General features: G+C 30.7%; 5 protein-coding genes and 1 long non-coding RNA gene across 17 annotated transcripts in view; 3 read left to right on the forward strand and 3 right to left on the reverse strand.

Annotated features, from left to right (window-relative positions):
* Positions 1–177: 177 nt before the first annotated feature.
* Positions 178–2,395, reverse strand: LOC100644382 (regucalcin). The gene is made up of 6 exons (XM_003401682.4): positions 2,213–2,395; positions 1,387–1,571; positions 1,087–1,296; positions 797–1,009; positions 602–714; positions 178–503 (listed from the first exon to the last, which is right to left on the reverse strand). The coding sequence occupies exons 1-6, from the start codon at positions 2,275–2,277 to the stop codon at positions 273–275; spliced, it is 1,017 nt and encodes a 338-aa protein (XP_003401730.2). The 5' UTR covers positions 2,278–2,395; the 3' UTR covers positions 178–272.
* A 137-nt stretch (positions 2,396–2,532) lies between these two features.
* LOC125386528 lies at positions 2,533–3,974 on the forward strand. Its single transcript, XR_007226764.1, has 2 exons — positions 2,533–3,038; positions 3,599–3,974. It is a non-coding gene; the product is annotated as an uncharacterized LOC125386528 (long non-coding RNA).
* Positions 3,975–4,216: 242 nt separating this feature from the next.
* On the forward strand, positions 4,217–7,510 carry LOC100644740 (protein transport protein Sec61 subunit alpha). The gene is made up of 8 exons (XM_003401685.4): positions 4,217–4,396; positions 4,595–4,662; positions 4,864–4,929; positions 5,009–5,219; positions 5,300–5,557; positions 5,637–5,803; positions 5,874–6,263; positions 6,345–7,510. Exons 1-8 carry the CDS (start codon positions 4,390–4,392, stop codon positions 6,606–6,608), a joined length of 1,431 nt encoding a protein of 476 aa, XP_003401733.1. The 5' UTR covers positions 4,217–4,389; the 3' UTR covers positions 6,609–7,510.
* LOC100644622 (integrator complex subunit 5) lies at positions 7,235–11,940 on the reverse strand. 2 transcript variants are annotated; one of them, XM_012317707.3, is made up of 11 exons: positions 11,433–11,940; positions 11,220–11,349; positions 10,749–11,158; positions 10,512–10,647; positions 9,787–10,453; positions 9,442–9,689; positions 9,164–9,369; positions 8,946–9,092; positions 8,730–8,870; positions 8,388–8,648; positions 7,235–8,309 (listed from the first exon to the last, which is right to left on the reverse strand). In XM_012317707.3, exons 1-11 carry the CDS (start codon positions 11,652–11,654, stop codon positions 8,097–8,099), a joined length of 2,781 nt encoding a protein of 926 aa, XP_012173097.1. In that variant the 5' UTR covers positions 11,655–11,940; the 3' UTR covers positions 7,235–8,096. The 2 variants fall into 2 exon arrangements, with proteins under 2 accessions (XP_012173097.1, XP_048269164.1); XM_048413207.1 differs by lacking the exon at positions 11,220–11,349 and having other exon boundaries at positions 11,433–11,539.
* Positions 11,941–12,776: 836 nt separating this feature from the next.
* LOC100644983 (protein MANBAL) lies at positions 12,777–14,249 on the reverse strand. 5 transcript variants are annotated; one of them, XM_012317710.3, is made up of 3 exons: positions 14,154–14,249; positions 13,136–13,318; positions 12,777–13,065 (listed from the first exon to the last, which is right to left on the reverse strand). In XM_012317710.3, exons 2-3 carry the CDS (start codon positions 13,313–13,315, stop codon positions 12,967–12,969), a joined length of 279 nt encoding a protein of 92 aa, XP_012173100.1. In that variant the 5' UTR covers positions 13,316–13,318; positions 14,154–14,249; the 3' UTR covers positions 12,777–12,966. The 5 variants fall into 5 exon arrangements, with proteins under 5 accessions (XP_012173100.1, XP_012173099.1, XP_012173098.1 ...); XM_012317709.3 differs by lacking the exon at positions 14,154–14,249 and adding an exon at positions 13,975–14,114; XM_012317708.3 differs by lacking the exon at positions 14,154–14,249 and adding an exon at positions 14,050–14,097.
* A 267-nt stretch (positions 14,250–14,516) lies between these two features.
* LOC100645102 overlaps positions 14,517–20,785 on the forward strand; it is a 32,067-nt gene continuing 25,798 nt past the window's right edge. For 6 of the 7 annotated variants that reach the window (XM_048413215.1, XM_003401688.4, XM_012317718.3 and 3 more), the window contains exon 1: positions 14,545–14,804. The gene's annotated coding sequence lies outside the window, so the exon portion shown is untranslated. Of the gene's footprint in view, positions 14,805–20,785 lie in introns of all 7 variants that reach the window. The other variant, XM_012317717.2, reaches the window with a different exon arrangement.

A 20,785-nucleotide genomic window follows, 5' to 3' on the forward strand; every position in this document is an offset into this window, starting at 1 on the left:
ATGAAATTACAGTTAACGATATAAAAATTGATTGTGCAACATAATGTAATTATATTACACTCATGCAATATAATGTAACTAATTTACGGAATTGTTAATAGTGATGATGTGTTTTTAATGCTAGGTTAATAATTTTATTACTGTTCCTAAAATTTAAAAAATAAAAGAATGCAGAAGTTTTACTTAATTATCTTTATTGTTTTTTCTTTTTTTTAATATTGTTTGTGCAGAATAATTATAAAGTGCATAAGAATATTCTTTATTAAAAATTATTATGCTTTGAATAAATTTGTAGGAAGGCCATGTGCTCCTAAGCCTTTTACAGCAAAAACATAACCAGCATGTGGTTGTTTTTTAAGTTCCTCTTTGCTTAAACCACGGCTAGATGTTGTTACAAATAAAGTATCTAACAAAGGCCCTCCAAATGTGCAACTAGTTACTTTTGGAACAGGAAGTTTCACAAAACGTATTACTTTGCCAGTGTGAGGATTAACATTGACTACCTATTATATAATACATTTTTTCATATTATTGTTTTATATTATATTTATTTCATAAACATATTGTTAATTATATATAAAACTCTTACAACAATACTTACAGCACCTCCATCATATAAAGCTATCCAAAGATTTCCACTTTTGTCTATAGTCATACCATCAGGTAGTCCAGAAACATTATTTTTTTTAAGATCAAATACAATCCTTTTATTAGCTGAAATGAATTATATTTATTACAAATTTAATTCAACATGAGTTTTGTTCTTTATATTTAATGTTTTTCAAAAGTTTCATACATATAGTTCCATTGATGGGCTCAAAATCAAATGCAGCTACTTGAAGTGTAGGAGTATCAATATAATACAATGTATCATCCTGCAGATTCCAAGCTAATCCATTACTGTTAGTAACAGAAGATAATTCCTTTTTTGGTTTGAAATCAGACTTAATACGATAGAAAGACGCTTGATTAGGAACAACAACTTCATTTACTTCTGGTCCTATTGTTCCTATAGAAATGTAAATGAAACATGTAGTATGCTTAAGTTATTATTTTTATCTATTAGACTGATAATTTTCAACTAACCACCCCAGAATCTTCCTGAAGAATCTGCCTTTCCGTCATTCCACCTAGTACCATTGCGATCTGTATCAACAACAGCAAGTATTTCAGGAAGTGATTCTGTAGTATTCTCATGACTATCCAATGTAGCTAGGATGAAATCTGTACCACTACCAGCTACAAACTTATTAGGTTCTCCTCTAATAGGAATAGCAAATCCAACTGGTCCATTTTCTAATCATTAATTCAGAAATCAATATTAATTTACGAAAATGAAATTGTTTTCTTTTTTACAGACTCTAAATATACAATATTAATGATTACCTATGAATATGCAGGAAAGATCTTTTGTTACAGGGTCAAACCTACATATTTTTTGTGCTTCAATATCAACAAAAGAAAGTTTTTGTGAATGATGATTCCATAAAGGACCTTCACTATGTTGAAACCTGCCAACTATTGGTTCAATAACTAATCCATGGTTATCTTTTCGTTTTCCATGAGTTTTTCTGCGAATAACAAAAAAAGGCAATTATTTCAAATAGTACGGAACAATAATTCTCACGAACTATCGGAAGTTTTCACATTTATAATACAGTTCGTAATATAAGAGAATATTTTTATTCACGTGGCTTTTATAATTTTCGTATTTTATATATATACATACTAGTTGTTACCTAGATTTCGTCCACGCATAACTAAGAACTAATATGAATTTAACTTCGCGATTCTAAAATCCCTGTCATTTATTCGTAATAGAAATCAATATAGTAAATAGTAAATAGTATTTGAAACAAAGTTACATTAATCAGACTTGGGTCTCATTTATGTTCATTGTTCGGTTTTTGAAGCCCGAAGGAATAAGCATAATGAAATGTAATCTGTGTCCATTTGGAGGAAATGTACTTTCCAACTGTGAACGAATTATCCAAATCGGTTGAATAGTTTCTGAAATTATACACACATTCTACGCACAAACCTTCTCTCTTTATAATATTAGTATAGATAGATAATAGAGTTCATATTTTCTCTGATGCTTAAAAACAAATAATCGATTAAAGATCAATAAAAAAATCATTTGTTTATATTTATAATCTTTGTGCGCAAATGACTGACATTCTATGAGTTTCAGAAGAATCCTTTCACTTACCCGCCATGAACGAAAAAGCCAAGATATAGTCCGAGAAGTAAAACTATACCAACAATATTTTGCATTGTATATGAGACAATGCTAATATGTTCGAAAAGATAGACGAAAACTGACAATTTTCGTAGAACACTTTCCAAGGAAAAATATGGAAATAATTCCGACAGTTATCTTGCTTGCTCCTTATATAGTATTTCCCCATTCACTCCTCGCTGATAGCAAATTATTTAGAATGTACATATTAGTAGACAATAGCATAAACTGCTAATAAAATCAATATTGCTATTATGTCTGATGCTAGGATAACCTATATTTATATAAAGATAAATTTGACTGATTATTTATTACCACTATTATTATTATTTATTTTCTTCGTAAATGACAATTATGAGTAATTTTCTGCAATAATGTCGCTTCAAAGAAATTAGGTAATGTTCCCTTAAAAATATATACATGATCCTCGGTCAAACCAGAAATAAAAATTTGAATTATAGGTTTTTGAATAAATATATTCCTTCTTTAGAATCATAAATTTGTTCGTACAAGTATACAAGTACAAGTATAAATCAAAGATTATTTATCTAAAAATATAAAAATAGTTCTACAGCAAAAACAATTTTTTATATTAAAACGCGCATTCTGCAATTTGTAACTTAAATCCTTTTAAAAATTTTATTGTCGATTTTGAAAATGCCTGTTATACATTATAATTTGAAAATTGCGCGTGCAAATTCGTTGTCTCCGTTTTTACGATAAATATTTATGTAACAATCGACAAGAACTATGTAACTCGCAGTTCCTACGCATTGTCTCCTAATGGAAAATTTATGTAAGTCAATATAAATTGTCTTGTGATTACAAGTTAAAATTTAAACGATAACGATATTTTGACAAATAACTTTAGACTTTTTCAAAATTATTCCTATAGACTTCCTGATTATTTATCTTTTCTAATAATTTTTTCTAAACTAACTTAAAATTTGAAATATTTAAGTTTTAGTACATTCTTTGTTGATTTAATTTGTATTCCGTACGATATATATCAGAAAATAATTTTTATATTTATATTTATTTATATTTATGTTAAATTTATGTTTATATTATATCTTGTTTTGTAATTATAAGTTGAAATTCCTATGACAACAGTATTTATAAATAATTATATATTTTTCCAAAATTATGTTTATAAATTTTCCAACAATTTATCTTTCTTATAAATTTTTTTAAACTAATTTCAAATTTGAAATATTGAAGTTTTAACACGCTCACCGTTGAATTTCTCTTTCGTATGATAGGTGGTCCATTAGTCATATTTCTGTTTTCTGAAAATTTATAATGGAAAAATTCATAACGAAGTAACAAGTAAAAATAATTGAATTTTATTTTCAGAATTAATGCTCGATCTTTCTAACGTTGTTCTGATAGGAGACGTAGCCTATTTTCATCTAGGTACTTTAATAAACAGAATACCAGGCTTTATGACACCAAAACTCAGGAATTGTTCATCAACGAGAATTCAATTCTGTAAAGATTACAGTTTGACGTAACACGTTCTGTTACAAAGAGTAATGAATATCTTGAAGACAAACTTTAAAAAACTCCGACGAAAGTTTAAAAATATACAATAAGACAAAGTTATACAACTTTTAGATGAGAAAATGCACTATGTTAAAAAATAATTTTTGTATACCATTTATTTCTATATTATATCACCTTGTATACGTATCGTATTCATGAATTGTAATAAAAATATTTGTCAAAGTTTCATGATTTTTAATTTACCTTCTATACCTGTATTGATGTCATACGTTTATCGAAAAATTATTTACCAGTTTGCATCCAAGAAGTATACAAGGAACATGTTAAATCAAAGGAATTTAAAAAAAACATTTGACAATGCGCACGTGCGCATTTAACATAATTATAGCGCCATCTAACATCATTTCCAAGAATTTCTAACTCGTGCCGGCCAACATCATCAGGTCACGTGACAATAGCATATTGATACGTGTCGACGAAGGGAGCCACGACTCGCTACGCTTTGCCAATCGAGCATACGCAGCCGAGTTTGCTCGGATTCTTACTTTAATCTAGTGTCTTCGCGGCATTGTTGATTATAGAGTAAGTGGAAAGCGTCGTAGCATCGTGATCCTTTAGAATAGTTACATCTCGGATTCAAAATGGGATGTAAGTACACTGTTCCCAGTCAGAAATTCAGAAAATCTTTTATTCAGGATTACAATTGCTGTGATTAACGATAACCGTAACCTCTTAATTTCGTTTCTCGTACAACATATTGTTCGCTTCGTTGAACTTCTAATATTTTAGTTTCTAGTTCGGTATTTTGTTAACGTGAGAATTAACTTTTCACTGTATGTTTTTCAGTCAAATTTCTAGAGGTGATAAAGCCGTTTTGCAGTATACTTCCGGAAATAGAGAAGCCGGAACGTAAAGTAAGTCTATGTCAATTTATTTTTGTACTACATTATGTAGTGTATTCCAGTCGCTTAAAATTAATCTTATTTATGATCTTTTAAAAAGGTTTCTCTATTGATGTATTAATCAAATTCAGCTTCATTTAAATGTTTTCTTTTAAATGTTTTTAGCTTCTTTATGCTCTAAACAGTAATTTAAGAGATCAAACATTTTTACAGATTCAATTTCGAGAGAAGGTATTATGGACTGCGATTACCTTATTCATTTTCTTAGTATGTTGTCAGGTAAGAGTTACTTTGTAATAAGCACTGTGTCTATTCAATGAAATTTTTGTGTTTAATAAAACATTTTCTGTCTTCCCAGATTCCTCTATTTGGAATTATGTCTTCGGACAGTGCAGATCCCTTCTATTGGATTCGAGTTATACTTGCATCAAATAGAGGAACTCTTATGGAGTTGGGAATCTCTCCCATTGTTACATCTGGTCTGATTATGCAACTGTTGAGTGGTACGAAAATAATTGAAGTTGGTGATACTCCAAAAGATAGAGCTCTCTTCAATGGTGCTCAAAAATGTAAGAAAAGCACAATGTACCTTCAAAAATATTGTATGCCTTTAAGTTGTAACATGCAATCTAATTTTTACTTTTTGCAGTATTTGGAATGGTTATCACTGTTGGTCAAGCTATTGTATATGTAATGACTGGAATGTATGGTGATCCAACAGAAATTGGAGCTGGTGTTTGTTTATTAATTATTATTCAATTATTTGTTGCTGGATTGATTGTATTATTATTGGATGAATTGCTCCAAAAAGGATATGGATTAGGAAGTGGAATCTCTCTTTTTATTGCTACAAATATTTGTGAAACAATTGTATGGAAAGCATTTTCTCCAGCTACTGTTAATACTGGTATGATCTTATTTTCATTTTTCTATTGATATTCCTGAATATTGTAACTATAACAACGTATTTATTTCATTGTCATTAGGACGTGGCACAGAATTTGAGGGCGCAGTAATCGCATTGTTTCATTTACTTGCTACAAGACAAGACAAAGTTCGAGCTCTCCGCGAAGCGTTCTACAGACAAAACCTTCCTAATCTTATGAACTTACTTGCTACAATCCTAGTATTTGCTATTGTAATTTACTTCCAGGTAATAGAATAAAATTATTTTTAATTTGAGAAAATATCAATTAAAATTCTAATTATGTATTTATTTCTAGGGATTCCGCGTTGACTTGCCAATTAAATCTGCCAGATACAGAGGACAATACAGCAGCTACCCTATCAAATTGTTTTATACAAGCAATATTCCTATCATTCTCCAATCTGCATTGGTGTCAAATTTATATGTTATTTCACAAATGTTGGCAGTCAAATTTCAAGGAAATATTATCGTGAATTTGTTGGGAGTATGGTCCGACATTGGTGGTGGTGGTCCAGCGCGATCTTACCCCGTTGGAGGATTATGTTATTATTTGTCACCACCAGAATCTGTGGGACATATACTTCAGGATCCCATTCATGCTATTCTTTATATTCTCTTTATGCTTGGTTCTTGTGCTTTCTTTTCGAAAACGTGGATTGAGGTTTCTGGCAGCTCAGCAAAAGCCGTAAGAATTTATTATATTATTTTCATTCTTTATGTTTTTAATAGATATTGTATTTTAATCGAACCTAAAATTATTCTACAGGTCGCAAAACAATTAAAAGAACAACAGATGGTAATGAGAGGCCATAGAGACAATTCTATGATTCATGAATTGAATAGATATATTCCGACCGCGGCGGCATTTGGTGGATTGTGTATCGGTGCTCTGTCTGTACTGGCTGATTTCCTTGGTGCAATCGGTTCAGGTACTGGTATTTTACTCGCCGTCACAATCATATACCAGTACTTCGAGATCTTCGTTAAAGAACAAAGTGAAATGGGTGGCATGAGTACACTACTTTTCTAAACTCAATTTACATAGACTTTAAAAGTGAACTTTTTTAATTCTGAAGAACTGAATAATAATTTATTGTAAAGTAAGTCCATTTGACATCAAATACTGTTAATTACTTGATAGAGTAATGGAAGGTCTTCAATATGAATCAAATCATACATTTTTATTCTTTGTTTGCCGTTGAGAAGATCACATATATAAATACACGTACATATTACGTAATAGTTTTTTTCTTTTATTTTTTACATATGATTGTAGCATACTCAAAAAATATTCAATTAAGTATCAGTTGCTCGCAAGCATGTATCAGTTTCGCAACTACCATCTATAGATTTTGCAATTAATATTGTTTATTTGTACATCATGAAAAATAATACCTCCTTTTATATGTGAAACATAAATAGTGATTCTACACTGTGTCAATCTATATCAAATGGAATTTTGAATAATGTAACACGTTGACAAAGCGTAGAAGTTTGCACTCGAACGTGTAAAATGTAAAATGCTCGAATGTAAATACAGACATTCAGTGTAGTTTGAATGTTCTGGATTTACACACAAGATGTTATATCTTCCAGACAACGAGCAGTGTACATAGGAAGAAAGTGATTAAATATTTTCAGCATTTTTTACTAGTGTTTTATGCTCCGAATAAAACGGGGTTATGTAAAAGACTCTCTTAAAGCGCGCGATTAAGATCGTGACGTTTATGTGAAACGAATCATTGCATAATGTATAATCATTTCGTCAGGACGAGACACCCACCTAGGGTATTCGTACAACCAATTAATTCGTACAGTGTTCGCTCATCATAGATATCATTCCTATATTAATAATGATACAAAGCAAAGTAACATTTCTTTCTTGTATGTATTTAGAAGTGAATATGCTTTTATAAAAATTAAAATTTATTATTTGTTTTGTTTTCCTTTTTAGTCTGACCTGTATTAATTTGTCTTTTTACTAGCATTTGAAAGTAGCGAACTACATTTAAGTGAATGAAAGTAATATTCATTCGACATAATTAGATGAAATTGGAAAAAATTATTTATAAGTTATCTGCATTGTATTTGTATATCGTATTATACTGTATATTATTTAGTTGTATTCAGATATTAGTAAACTTAAAAAATTCCTATTTTATATAATACAAATGGTACCTTTTATTTTATACATAGAGTTGTTATGAAAACATGATTAAAAATGTATTTATTGTTATACACTTCAAGGATAATGAATGGCGAACCCAATGTTTAGACATTAATCCACAATATCATTTTAAATAAATACAAACTATATTAATGCAATATTATTTGAGAAGTTGTTCTACAAATGTAATTTAATAAAATAATCTAGAAATATTTTTTACAAAAATGTAAATTTAAAGGATGTGTTAATACTTATTCTAAATATCTTCTTAATATAACATTAATTTTTTAGATTTATATCATTTTATTCATAAAAATATGTACATATGGTAGAAAATTTAACTATTTATTTTTATTGTAAGAAAAGAGCAGCATAAAGTGGACCCAATGTATGAATATTGGATAACAAAACTAAACGAAGTGTTTCTGTAAACCGTGAATTTGGAGTAGAAGTGTCCGTGTCTCGCCAAGCTATGTTAGCTCCTTCGCTACGTGTAAAGAGAGCAGGTGATGGAACATTTTCACGCATGTAAGCCCATACACATTCTTTCATTATAGTATTTATCTACAATAAGATACGTTTTATTTTAATTTCAAATATTATGTATGTGTATGAGGTTATTATTTAATCATAGAAATCTACCTGATGCGGTTCTAAAACTGGCAGAACATCCCTTATGCTTGCTAATGGAGGTGGTAATAACTGACCAAGTGCCATAACACTCACGAGTAAAATACCTTCTTCTATATTCCAGTTAGCCATAACTGTGGCAGCAATACCTCTCAATAGAACTGAGCAGTATGCTAAGGCTGGTCTGTACCAAGCTGTCAGTTCTAATAATGTCCATAATAATGGGACATCCTTGAATGTTCGATGGATTTGCAAATCTCTTTCTATAGTAACCTAATATAGTAATTGAAACATTATATTAAAGTCAACTGTTAGCATTACAATTATAATACTTCAAAATTATTAATATGATACCTTTGTAAATTCTTCATCAGGCCATGGTAATCCATTATACATAACATCAGGTGAAACTAGTTCAACTAACAATAAACTGACCATTGTTAAAGCATCTAGGTTCACAGGATATCGTTCCGGTTCACGATTACTACAACATGCCTATTGAGTTTAGGCATTGAATAAATTATTTAATAATTTTATCCAATAATTGTATGATATTTTTGGAAATTTTACCTTTATAACATCAATCAGCAATATTTTATTGAGAGCAATAATTTCTTTATCGATATTATTTTCTGGTGGCGGTCTCCGAGGACCATGTCCAATTACTCCAGCGTGAAACACTGAAGAATGTTTCTGAGCTAACATCGTACTCGTAACCTAAGTAGGATAAGATTCATATAATTCTCAATAGCAGTTATTAATTTTTAAATATTTTATAAAACCATTACCTGTTTGTGGTTTTGATGCAAAAGTAACGTTTCCTCAAACTCTGGTTCAAATTTTTCTTTTGCACCAAAATATTTTGCAGGATTATTATTGATACTATGTCCTAGAATTTCTCTTAGAGCTAAAACTCGAGCACATGGTGAATAAAAAGTTAAATCTTTTAACAAATGACAAACGATCTTCACACCCTGTTGTTTTCGTGTGATGTCTAAAATTTAGAACTTTATTGAAATTTTATTTCTAAGTTTTTGATAAAAAAAGAGACTAACTGAATACTTACCATCTTCTGTTATGCATAAAAAGAAATACTGTATCACAGCTCTCGTTAATTTCAAGGTGAGTTCTACATTTGGGGAAAAATTATCTTTTTCAGGCATACTAAATAAGTCTAACATTTTAGCAATATCATTAGCCAAATCAAAGTCAGTTGTTTTTGTTAACAGAGTGGAGATTTGGCGTAGATTGGATTTTATAGCTTGAGTTATCATTTTTGACCGGAGTACTACTGCCTTGTTATACTTCTCCCACCTATTAAAGCAAAGTTATACAAATGTATAAAAATTGTATATAAAGTTATACAAATGTATAAAAATGTATAAAAACACATTTACCTTAATGTACTTACTTTAGCAATATTGTAAGATTTTGAAAGAGTTGTCTTGTTTCTTGTTTTTCTACATTTTTGTAGTTTATTTCTCTAAGTGCTTGTTCAACTACTTGTGTAAAGTAACTGTAGCTGGCTAATACATTTTCCGTTTCAGAATTATTAGAGGAAAATAATACAATGTTATTAGAAACAAGCCGAATCAGAGCGGCAAGATGGAAAGTAGTTACAGCTTTGATTAACATATACGATGCTGCAGATATTAACATATTAGGACTTTGACTTCCAAGAAAACATAGCAGCCTGATAGCTGTTTGAACTCGCAGTGGATTTTGATTCAAAAGTAATGGTAATATTACTGGAAATTCTTGTTTGACTGAATTTAGTAAGGCAATATTTGCAGATTGTGGTCCATGTGTCCTCAAAAGTAGATCTATCTCTTGCAATACTAACTCTAGTATCTCAGAACATACGCTTTTTACACTTTGAGCAGCGTTAACACTATGATATCCAACATTACTTGTATTTAAACTTGCATCTAGTAAAATATTTATTAGCTGAGATGCTCCTTGTTCACATCCTAATATCAGATGAACAGTTAGATCTATCAGGGCTTCAGGTTGGTTATCAAAGTATTTGCACCAGTCTGAAGCAAATAAAGCTAACTGCGGGATTATATCTGGCTTTACTACAATAAAACAGATAAATTATACTTTATCTCTATAACGTTAGATACATTTACTTACATGTTTGTAATACATCACTAGTTATTGCTTTTAAAAGAGTTTGCGAAAGAGAAGCCAGATTTAAAAGAAATGGAACAGTAGCCAATTTTTGATTCTTTGTATCCTCATCGACATTTACATCTTCCTGCAGGCTCCACTGAAAATATTATTGTTGTTGTTGTTATTATTACTAATATTATTATTAAATGTATTTTGAGAAGCATTAGTTAACATGATAGTATGTAGAACAGTTTTTACCTTGAATAAGTCTAATAATGCTGCTGTAATATCTTGAAAGTGACTACCAGCCAAATGACCCAAAATTCCAACTACTGAATTCAATTTTGGATCTTTAACACTATGTTCATGGTCCATTGCACAAAAATCTTTTAAACCACACGATAACACTCTGGTAATAACTGTATTTGGGAAACAACTTCCAACATGAGCCACTACCCAATCAAAATGAGGACTATGTAATACACTAGTATCTAATAGTGCTTTAATACAAGATCCTGTATCTGAATGCATAAGACATTGAAGACATTGAGCAGTGATATCGATTAAAGTACGGGTAGCACAACAAGACATCCATTGTTGAAGGAAATCATTAATTCCAGCATTTGCAGGTAAGTTTCCACGTTTTGCATATTCTGAAGAAAGTTTACCTGTAATAAAATTAATATTATTTCTAACAATCTGACTTCAAACAATTTAATGATTGCATACCTAATAATTCTAATGACCATGCCGAAATAATTGGTGCCCATGCTTCTGGATTGCCATTAATAAAGCTACTTAAAACATTGTGGATTTCTGCTATTATAGATTCCTCACATATCGCTAAGTTTTGATTTGTCTAGAAAAATGAGATATAATTTTACAGAAATCTTTAACTGTATCATGCATTTTGTGCAATCATTGCACAATTACTAAACTTACTTCCAGCTGACGAACATATTTGGTAACTGCAATGAAAAATACATTGCAGAAATATTCGAGTACTGCATCTCTTGCGGCAGGTACATTTCGAAGTAAAGTCAAAGCTGTTCGCGTTACATCAAGCGTGCTTGTACTATGAGTCGGCCGAACAGCTCCGGAAATAAATTTTCTAACTTCTACCAAAATGTCTTGTGGTGACAATACTCCCGTTGAATGCAACATCTTATATTATTCTCTTAATGAAGCGGAAGATATAATTTGGGAAATATGATCATATTTACTTTTTCATATTTTTAGGGTTAAAGCATAATGTTAGAACCAATTAATTCCAGTAAAGCTTGACAATTATAATGTTTATGAAAACCATTTTTATACTTTTATTGCTACTATTATTTACGTCCCTAAAATTAAAAAGTATAAATCTAAACAAATGCAAAAATAGAATAACCTATAACGCTAAAGCATGGGATACAAGATATATCTTCTTCGTAGAGTTGTTACTTGTTGCCTGTAGATTGCGCATTTCGTTTTGATCAACATTGGTATATAGAAAGATCGATTTTTTTAATCGAAATTTTAAATTTTGATAAAGAGAGCATTTATTCAGTAAAATATTTAAAACATTGAGAATCAGTTATAGTCAATTATAGCATGTGATATGTGTATTAATATGAAAAAAAATGAAATGTAAGTTTGTTATTAAATATAAAGTTATTTTTATAGAATTTATCATATGAAAGACAAAAAAAGCATAAATATAAGCTTTACTGCGTTATATCTTTTTTGATTTTGATATGATAAATTCCACAAAATTAAAGAAAATATTTTTTATACTAATCAGTTTTCGATCATGTTATCCCAATACTTTTTAAGTAGAGTGAGCGAGTTAAATAAGCGATTCGATTTATGTTGTATATATTAAAAAATGAATGTTTTTATTTTAAAAAATATCGTAATGTGTAGTAAAATGCACATCTATTATTGCATTTGTGAAAAAATATTCGTGTATATGTATATCTTATCTTTTTCCTCTAAGATTTTGTCCTAATTTCGGCAAAAAAGAAATTATGTGAATCACCCTGTATAATTATAAATTATTTTATAAGCTATTAGCGTTTCCTGCATGTATTCAGATTACATCTTTTCAGGATTTATTTTTCATCTTACATTCGGTAACAATAGTTTTACGATAATAAATGTATTCACGCAAAAATATTATTTAAATACGTTGTTTTTATAATATCAAAATTTGTTAAAGGTACAAATACAAATTTATATTAATATGACATATGATATAATAATATATAATAATTTACACAAATATGAAATGATTGACAATTAAAATATGTTTTTGTAAAAACAATTTTATTTCATTCATATTTTTAAATATTTCTTAAATAATTAAAATGTAATCGATACATTTCGCATATAATACTTTATCAGAATTGCACAAATAATAACATATAAATGTAGTTTTCCTAAGAAATATAAAAATGATTCAATAATGTATTTTTTGTACAGGCAAAGAAGCAATTCAGCGTCTTTTTTTTTTTTCTTGTTTCCGTGGTCTGTGAGGTCTCCTTGGGGTTACTTGAGGACTATTTTCTGAACACTCCACGTCGCTTGGATCATCCTATTATTAATTCATAACTTGAGAATATCTGTAAGTCAATTAAATTAATCATAAGACATATATGCAATACCTTTAAAGCAGCTATACCATCGGAAGGGCCCCTTTGAAAAACCACTAGTATTGCCAATAGACATATAATTTGGTATAATGCACTAATATATAATCCAAACCTTAAAAATTGTTCAAATAAAGTCTCTTCTGCTGGGAATAAAAGTTCTTTTAATTGTGGTTCAGTGTCTGCCATTTCCATATACTAAAAAGAAGGGATGATTATCTCAATTCCTTTAATCTAAGAAATTAATTTTTATTCAACAATTTTTTTTAGAAACACATAAAAGATTAATACTATTAAATTAATACAACCGATATTCCATAAACCCAGTCTACTTTCAATTTACAGTGGCTCATAAAAGTATTTGAACACTCTTACAAACTTTTTATGTATGTATATTTTACAAAATATTTTGAAATTTCATTAGCACTGTAACAAGACACAACTATCGTGATTATACTGATAAAATTTGAAACAGATCTTTTAATTTTTCACTAAATATATGGTTGCAATAAACGTCATTAACTCCTGTATATATTGTGTTTCGAAATGGTATCAAATTTTACTATTATGATCACAATATATAATTGTGTCGTTACAGTATTAACGAAATTTCAGAAATTTTCATCTAATGCACATATAATCATAAAAATTTCCTGCAGTAAGTATTAGAAAACTTTTGTGGGACACTGTATTTATACTATTTACACTATTACTAAATTAAAAATATTTTTGATTATGAAATATGGGTAAGTACTATTTTTCTAAAATATAGCAAATACTTAGAAATCAATAATCTAAGCAATATAGCGATCGTAAAATTTTCATAGCATGCAAGCTTGACAAATACTACCAACTTTCTCACTGACGTTTATGTCAATAATTATTTAAATGTCAATTGACTTTCATTAAGATATTGAGATATAACTGACATTTAAAAACAGTTGAGCGAAATAATCAAACATTAATTCATCTTATTAACACAACGACGTTCTATTATAAACGACACGTAGTAAATTTTGTAATTTTTATTTACTTTTTTTTGTCGAAGAAAAAGAGGCGAACATAAAATAAGTATATGCTTACTTATTTTACTTGAAGTTGGCAGCAGAAAGTTTGTTCATATATTTCAAACCAGATGTCATTCTAAACTGACGATTCGATTTAGGCGCCAGCTACCAGTAATATATGATATTAACATCTAAAATTTAACGCGACGAAAAATAAGTATATTCTTCGTCTTCATAAATAAAAGTCAAGACGATACTCTTGCGGTGATGAAGTAACGTAGTCGAAGTGTTGAATTAAATCTTATTGTACATTTATCGAGAACAAGCTAATACATTTTCGAATAATTGAAAATGGCGGGCTGATGGTAGCGCCGGAAGTTATCTGGTTTCGAGGCTTCATTGCTTGCGAGTCCGTGGATGTGAACCTTTGTTTTGTACAGAAGAATGGCTGCCATCTTTAGTTTTCGATGGATGTTTTCCGAAGAGATCGTGAATTCTCATATTTATTGTGGTATTTAATAACGTAATAAAATCTCGAATAGTGAAATAACGTTTCCCGCGATGTAAAGAGTGTTTTTTCGTTTATTATTTAAGCTGCCCTGGTGTGACTTCCATTAAAAAATGCTTGTGTTTACATCCAAGTTTAAAGTGAGCTTCTGTATTCCTGTCATATTAAGGTAAGCAATACATTTTTATGAATTCCTATTGTTCCAAATGAGTAGAAAGTTGCAATTATCGTGACAAATGTTCAAAATTCAATCGAACTGTCATATGAAAGACAGGTGTAATGCTACATTCTGTTCATATTATGAATCGTTTGTGACGTTCAAATTATTTTGCATTTCGTGCCTTTTTACAAATCGCTTTCGAAAATATAAAGTAATTTTATCACCGAGAAGTTTTTCACAATTTTTATTGACATCTGTCTTGTTTTACCGCTTATTGCTGTATTTGACTTAATAAAAAAAGAAAAAAAAATGTCTACATCGCGAAATTTCGATTTCGGCGTTTTAAATTGATTTCGATTGCAATTTTTTCATTGTCTTTTTGCAACAAGAGAGAGGTTTAAAAGTATTTGTTGATTGCAATTTTTGTTTCCGAATGGTGGCAACAATGATTAGTAAAATGGTGAGCGAGTACAGGTCAACCACATCGTACACATACTATTTAAGTTGTCTAACTTACGTGATTATTAACTTTCGTGTAATGTTTAAACATTTATCCTGCGTTCTTCATCTTTTCTTTTCGTCTTTACTCGAGAATTTTACACGAATGATTACTTTGTAACTATCCAATCTTTTTCTACTTCTTTTTGTTAGGCTAATATGATATATTTTTGGTTTTATTTGGATTAGTAGAATTAATCGTGTATTTGCGAATTATTATACCTGTTGATTTTAACAAATGGCTAACGAAATTGCTGTATAAATATGTAAGAAGATGAGGTTGTATTCTTACTATTTCATGTTAGAGGTTTTCATAATTGATTGACAAGTTTATAATTTTACTTATATATGTATATATAATTATTATATGTTATTTGTAAAAGTAGGGAGAATAAGTAAATAAGTGAATGACAAAATTCTTCAAAATGATTTTGCTTAGCACATTTACTTATTTCAAATGAATGGACATCAAATCTAAAATTAATTTGCTTGCAGATACTCTAAGGTTGTATGGTGTGGTTGTAATAACAAATATGTTCCATTCAGACAGTATTTCAATTATTAATGTTGCATATATTGTTACAAACTTTTTCATAATTAAATGATCATCTTATGTTACTATAAAATACTGTTTTCAAGATTCCAGAAATAATTATTTTGAATACATTTGGTATATTCCAATATATGCTAGTACCTTGGTATATAATATCATAAGGTTATATGACAATTTTTAGCAAGTTTTTATCAAATTTACAAACGTATAATACTAAATAATTCATGAATGTTATTTAATGGTTATAACCAAGCGAAGAAAGTTTGTATATTGAAAACTATTTCACGGCGGGAATGGAAAAATCAGCCAGGCGGCGCTGGTTTCTCTCCTAGACGGCCATATTGTTGCCCCCTCCCTTCTCCCGTTTCTCTGTCTCTCTTTTCTTTCCCTTCTCGTCCGTTGCACATATATATAATACACAGATGTATATGTATGTATATACGTATATCTTTCCTTCCTCTCTTGTTCCTTCATTTACTTTCATCGACCACTGTCATTTTCTTTTTTCTTGATCCTTTCGCGATCCCTTCCAATTCCCACTCTTATCTCTCCCATTTTCTTTCGTCACTTTGCTCTTTCGCAAAATTCTTCGCATCTTTTCTCCTGTCGTGTCAAATTCTCATTCGTATGTCTTACTTTGCATCTCGAAAATTTTAAATTTATCAATATTTTTGCCACATTCATTTTAATCGAATGATCAAGAAATGTTCAATGCGTCTCATCGAATATCAAGTTATAGCAGCCGAATTTCAGCCGAAATTGATAAGATATTATTGTGGAAAAGTTGATCTTTACACATATATAAATCTCTCGAGGCGAGCTGAATGGTTTCTGTTTGTCAGATCAAGTTATGTGTGCAGGAAGGAAGTGGCTCGAAGTTATAAAGTCAAATTTGGAATTCTCGTAGTAGGGTACGGCACGATTGCAGATATGGTGCTCGTGGGTAGCTGTCAGTAATCAGAAGCGTCGCTACGAATTTCCTCAGTTGGCCGATCGTAATCATTTCCTTCATTTTTATCTCTTGTAGAATACAATTTGCAATTAATTACATAACTCTGCGTATTCTACCTGATTTTAATGACCTTGAAATGCATTGTCAATTTTCAATGAATTGATTTGATTGATGTATAGAATGTTGCACTTTATTCTAATCTGCAATTGGTTAAACATGTAACGGATATATCTACCATCATTGAAAGACTATTTACGGAACAAAAATTTATAAAATGAATCATTAAATAATATAATAATAATAATAATTTAAAAACTAAAGCCGAGCGGAAGAAGTTGTTCAGTATGATTGTCTTGACAACATTCTTTGATTGTTTACTTTAAACTTTCTTTTTCTATACATTATGTATACTATCCTATATTAGCTATACTAATCTATATTATCCTATACGTTAGGTATATGTTAGGCCTAATATAGCTTTGTAAAAAGAAAGTTTTTTTATTAATTTAAGTGTTTGAAAACACGATCAAATCGCTGAAACAAGTTGAAGTTAAATCGATCGAATGCGAACGGAAAGAAGACAGAGGTTTAAATGCTCGAGCTCGAAATTTAGTTTGGTGGGGTACGCCTCTGGTGGTAGCATTTGCTGGCTACGAGGTGAAATCGTATCGACCGCAACCAAGGGAAGTTCGCGCGCAGTGACGGGCACGCGCGACATATACAATATATTACATACTTTATTCACAAGAGAATCAGAAGAAAGTCATTCGAAAGACCTATCGTTTCTTCCTCCAAACTATAAGGAACTAGAAACTTTAATTGTATTTTCCTATTCAATTAAATTTTTATTATGATTATTATTAATAGATAGTTCTTTCTTATTCTTACATCTTTACATCTTTTTCCTATGTATAACATTTAAGAGTTTGATTATTTTAAAGCTCGATGATCTATGCTTTCTTTAACCTGCCAATATCAAAGCAGGTTACTTCTAGAAATCTGGGTCATATCGGGTAACATTTGTTCATTTTTTTATTAAAACAATAGTAACGGATTTGTCAAGTTCGCTGCTAGTGTTCTGTCTCTCTTTCGTGACCATTACCATTGGTCAACCCTACTGACGTCATCAAGAAAGATCCAATAGGACGATGTCAGTGCGTACGCACACTATTATTAGTGGTTGGTGGCGCATCGTATGGACGAATTCGTGTCATCACAAAGCAATGGTTAGGACAGGTTATATCGATTACTGGCAAGATATCTGTTGATCGAACGAATCCAAACATATGGTCCGAATAAACTTTGCGTATGTTTTTAGATCAAAAAGTTCGGAGATTTCTTAACCTTTGGAGTGCTTAGTCTGTATATTACTTACATTACATTACATTACATTACATTACATTACATTACATTACATTAGTAACATTAGTTATTAAGTAAATATTTAAAAAATACATCTTTACTTAGTTGCATTTTACTTTTAATAAAATGACATTGTACAAAAATTTTATTACCAAGCCAAATAAAAAGAAGCTTATAAAAACAATGATTTATTTATTATATTAAACGTGTAATTGGAAACTAAATTATTAAAAAAAGCAAGATGTTACACAAACTATAGTACATATTAAAATATTCTTTATTTTAAACTATAACAAATAAGAATGAGTTACTAAAAATTGTAAAAAGATTTCAAGATTAGCAACAAAGTAACTAGCAGGAAATTAAAATATAAATAAAATATAAAGATCAAGTTATAAACAAACACTCGAAGAGTTAAAGTACGTCTTGTTTACCGAGTTTTATTGCTCTTTTTAGAATATAAACTGGCCATTTAAAAGATATCGCGATCAATTTACCTCAAAGTTGATCGTTTTCGTATCAGGCGAAAAACTAGGTACATATAAAGTTACAGCGGTTTGCTGAAAGCTGCTCGAGAGTGAGACCAAACTACTAATATTCTGTACTAATTGTACAATAATATCTTATCCAATGATAGGAATTTATTTTCGGAGTCATTCAAAAAATTAATGTTTCGGCAAGGATGTCCTAATATTAATGGTAAATTCGAAATGGGAGTGATTCTATATGAAAAGCAAGTCGAGAATACGGAATAAATTTTTTTCATTCATGTTCGAAAATATCAAGATTGAAGATTTGTCAAGAATACTTGAATTTGGTTAATTCTGGAATGTATAGGGGCGAATAATCGACAGAAGATTAGGTGTATAGAACAAAATTCCTACATAGGACACTTCGTTCCTGAAAAAATGAAATTTTAAAATTGATCAGGCCTATTCTCAACCATGAACGTTCAAATTAAATTTTTTTGAGAACTAGCCATTAAGCCCTTAAACAGACAAATTCTATTCTACATTTTTCATTTATTTTCGCACGTAGAGTAACACCTGATGATTGTTTACTTGCACTCGTTTGGTAATTAGCCAAATTCACGCATGCTAAAGAAATCTGCAAATTCGATTTTTTCGAAAACGAAGCCTCGAATGAAAATATTTAGTCTATATTTTCGGCCTGTTCTTTCATGTAGAATAATCCCCGTCTCATTTGTACCATCAATACTGGGACTATATATAGCTATAGTAGTTGCACGCATCTGGTTAATTCCGCTGGAAAATCAAACGCAATACCGAGACCAGCAATGATTTCGCAAGATTTACGCCGCAAAGAACCGATGCATTTCTTCGGGATGACATCACAGTGTATTAATGGTGCTCGCGGTTACTATGGGTTACGACGTATTCACACGATAAACGGAGGAGCGTGTACCGTGGCAAAAAAACTGCTGTTGACAGAGGAATACAGGCGTGCTGGGTCAGCCATAAAATATATCCCACGAAAGTAAACCATTCTCGATTTTTCGAGTTGTTGAATCGATGCATTTCCCTTAGCTTTATGTTTTCTACGTTCGGGATAGAAGTTTATCGCATATGATTACGATTGCATAAAATTCCGACGTGATAAGGTTGTCCCGCGCGTGTAGTTAGTTTTATCTAAAGCGCGATTAAACAGATGTTTAATCCGTTTTACAGAGTAGCGAACGCCAATAGTTTCCACACGGAGATGATTCTTTTCGCGCTAAGAAAAGATTATGCAATCGTAGAAGTAGATGAGGACATCTTTCGAAGAAAGAGATAAGGAGAGAGAATTTCTAAGCGTTCAGATCGACGGTGCAACGAAATGTATACATAATAATAAGATTTAGTCCGGTTTGGAGACTCGCAGAGCGAGAAAGAGAGAAAGAAAGATGCACGCTTCTCGGTAACCTTGGTTTTAATAGCGGAGGTGCACAATGCTGAATCTTCGTCTCTCGTCCCCTCTATCTTCCAACACTCCCACGTAATGCACAGAGTCGCGTTACGCGTCCGATCTTTCGCGACTAACGAATGCTTTTTCAAGATATTTTTATCCATCGATATTTCTTACTTTTGATAGGAATTCCAATTGAATTCCCGGATTTGAACCTCGGCCAATAGAGGATGATTATCGGCCAATGGGATGATTTCCAATCGGTTTAGCGTGGATGGGTCTTTCTTTAACCATAGTGCGGTCGCATTCCTAAGTGATTAATCCGCAGAGTTGTTCGCTATCGCAGCTGTCGGCAAATAGAACGAAATTGTCCGCGGCAATCTCTTCTAGCCAATTCTGTACTCGCGCTCTTCTCTCTTGTTAACCACCGATCGAGAAGTGTTAGAAAGTTGAAATGATTCAAGATTATATTTTAGTTGGTCAAGGAACAACAAGGAAGAAAGAGATTTATCAACGACAGTGGCTTGCAAAAGTATTCGTACGCTGGGCGAGACCTTTTTATACGCATATTACGTGTTTTATACGAAACATTTTGAAATTTCATTAGTACTGTAATGACACTCAACTGTTGTGGTTATATTAGTAAAATTTTATACGAGTCTGAAGATGTATGCAGAAGTTACAAGATATGTATTCAGTAGATATAAATAAATAAGATAT

This window comes from Bombus terrestris, chromosome 16, assembly GCF_910591885.1.
Source record: "Bombus terrestris chromosome 16, iyBomTerr1.2, whole genome shotgun sequence".
In the NCBI taxonomy this organism is placed as follows: domain Eukaryota; kingdom Metazoa; phylum Arthropoda; class Insecta; order Hymenoptera; family Apidae; genus Bombus; species Bombus terrestris.

What these genes read in the sequence shown, in the direction of transcription:
- LOC100644382 (XM_003401682.4), bottom strand. Translation starts at nt 2,277, where the DNA reads ATGCAAAATATTGTTGGTATAGTTTTACTTCTCGGACTATATCTTGGC. An exon ending in TTCAGGAAGATTCTGGGGTG is followed by an intron (nt 1,010 to 1,086) that starts GTTAGTTGAAAA and finishes ACATTTCTATAG; the next exon opens with GAACAATAGGACCAGAAGTA. An exon ending in GCCCATCAATGGAACTATAT is followed by an intron (nt 715 to 796) that starts GTATGAAACTTT and finishes AATTCATTTCAG; the next exon opens with CTAATAAAAGGATTGTATTT.
- LOC100644983 (XM_012317708.3), bottom strand. Translation starts at nt 14,082, where the DNA reads ATGTTTGATTATTTCGCTCAACTGTTTTTAAAT. An exon ending in TCGCTCAACTGTTTTTAAAT is followed by an intron (nt 13,319 to 14,049) that starts GTCAGTTATATC and finishes CCTTCTTTTTAG; the next exon opens with TATATGGAAATGGCAGACAC. An exon ending in ATGGTATAGCTGCTTTAAAG is followed by an intron (nt 13,066 to 13,135) that starts GTATTGCATATA and finishes AATTAATAATAG; the next exon opens with GATGATCCAAGCGACGTGGA.
- LOC100644740 (XM_003401685.4), top strand. An exon ending in TAGAGAAGCCGGAACGTAAA is followed by an intron (nt 4,663 to 4,863) that starts GTAAGTCTATGT and finishes ACATTTTTACAG; the next exon opens with ATTCAATTTCGAGAGAAGGT. An exon ending in TCCAGCTACTGTTAATACTG is followed by an intron (nt 5,558 to 5,636) that starts GTATGATCTTAT and finishes CATTGTCATTAG; the next exon opens with GACGTGGCACAGAATTTGAG.
- LOC100644622 (XM_012317707.3), bottom strand. Translation starts at nt 11,654, where the DNA reads ATGTTGCATTCAACGGGAGTATTGTCACCACAAGACATTTTGGTAGAA. An exon ending in AATATGTTCGTCAGCTGGAA is followed by an intron (nt 11,350 to 11,432) that starts GTAAGTTTAGTA and finishes TCATTTTTCTAG; the next exon opens with ACAAATCAAAACTTAGCGAT. An exon ending in CTGATGAAGAATTTACAAAG is followed by an intron (nt 8,649 to 8,729) that starts GTATCATATTAA and finishes TTACTATATTAG; the next exon opens with GTTACTATAGAAAGAGATTT.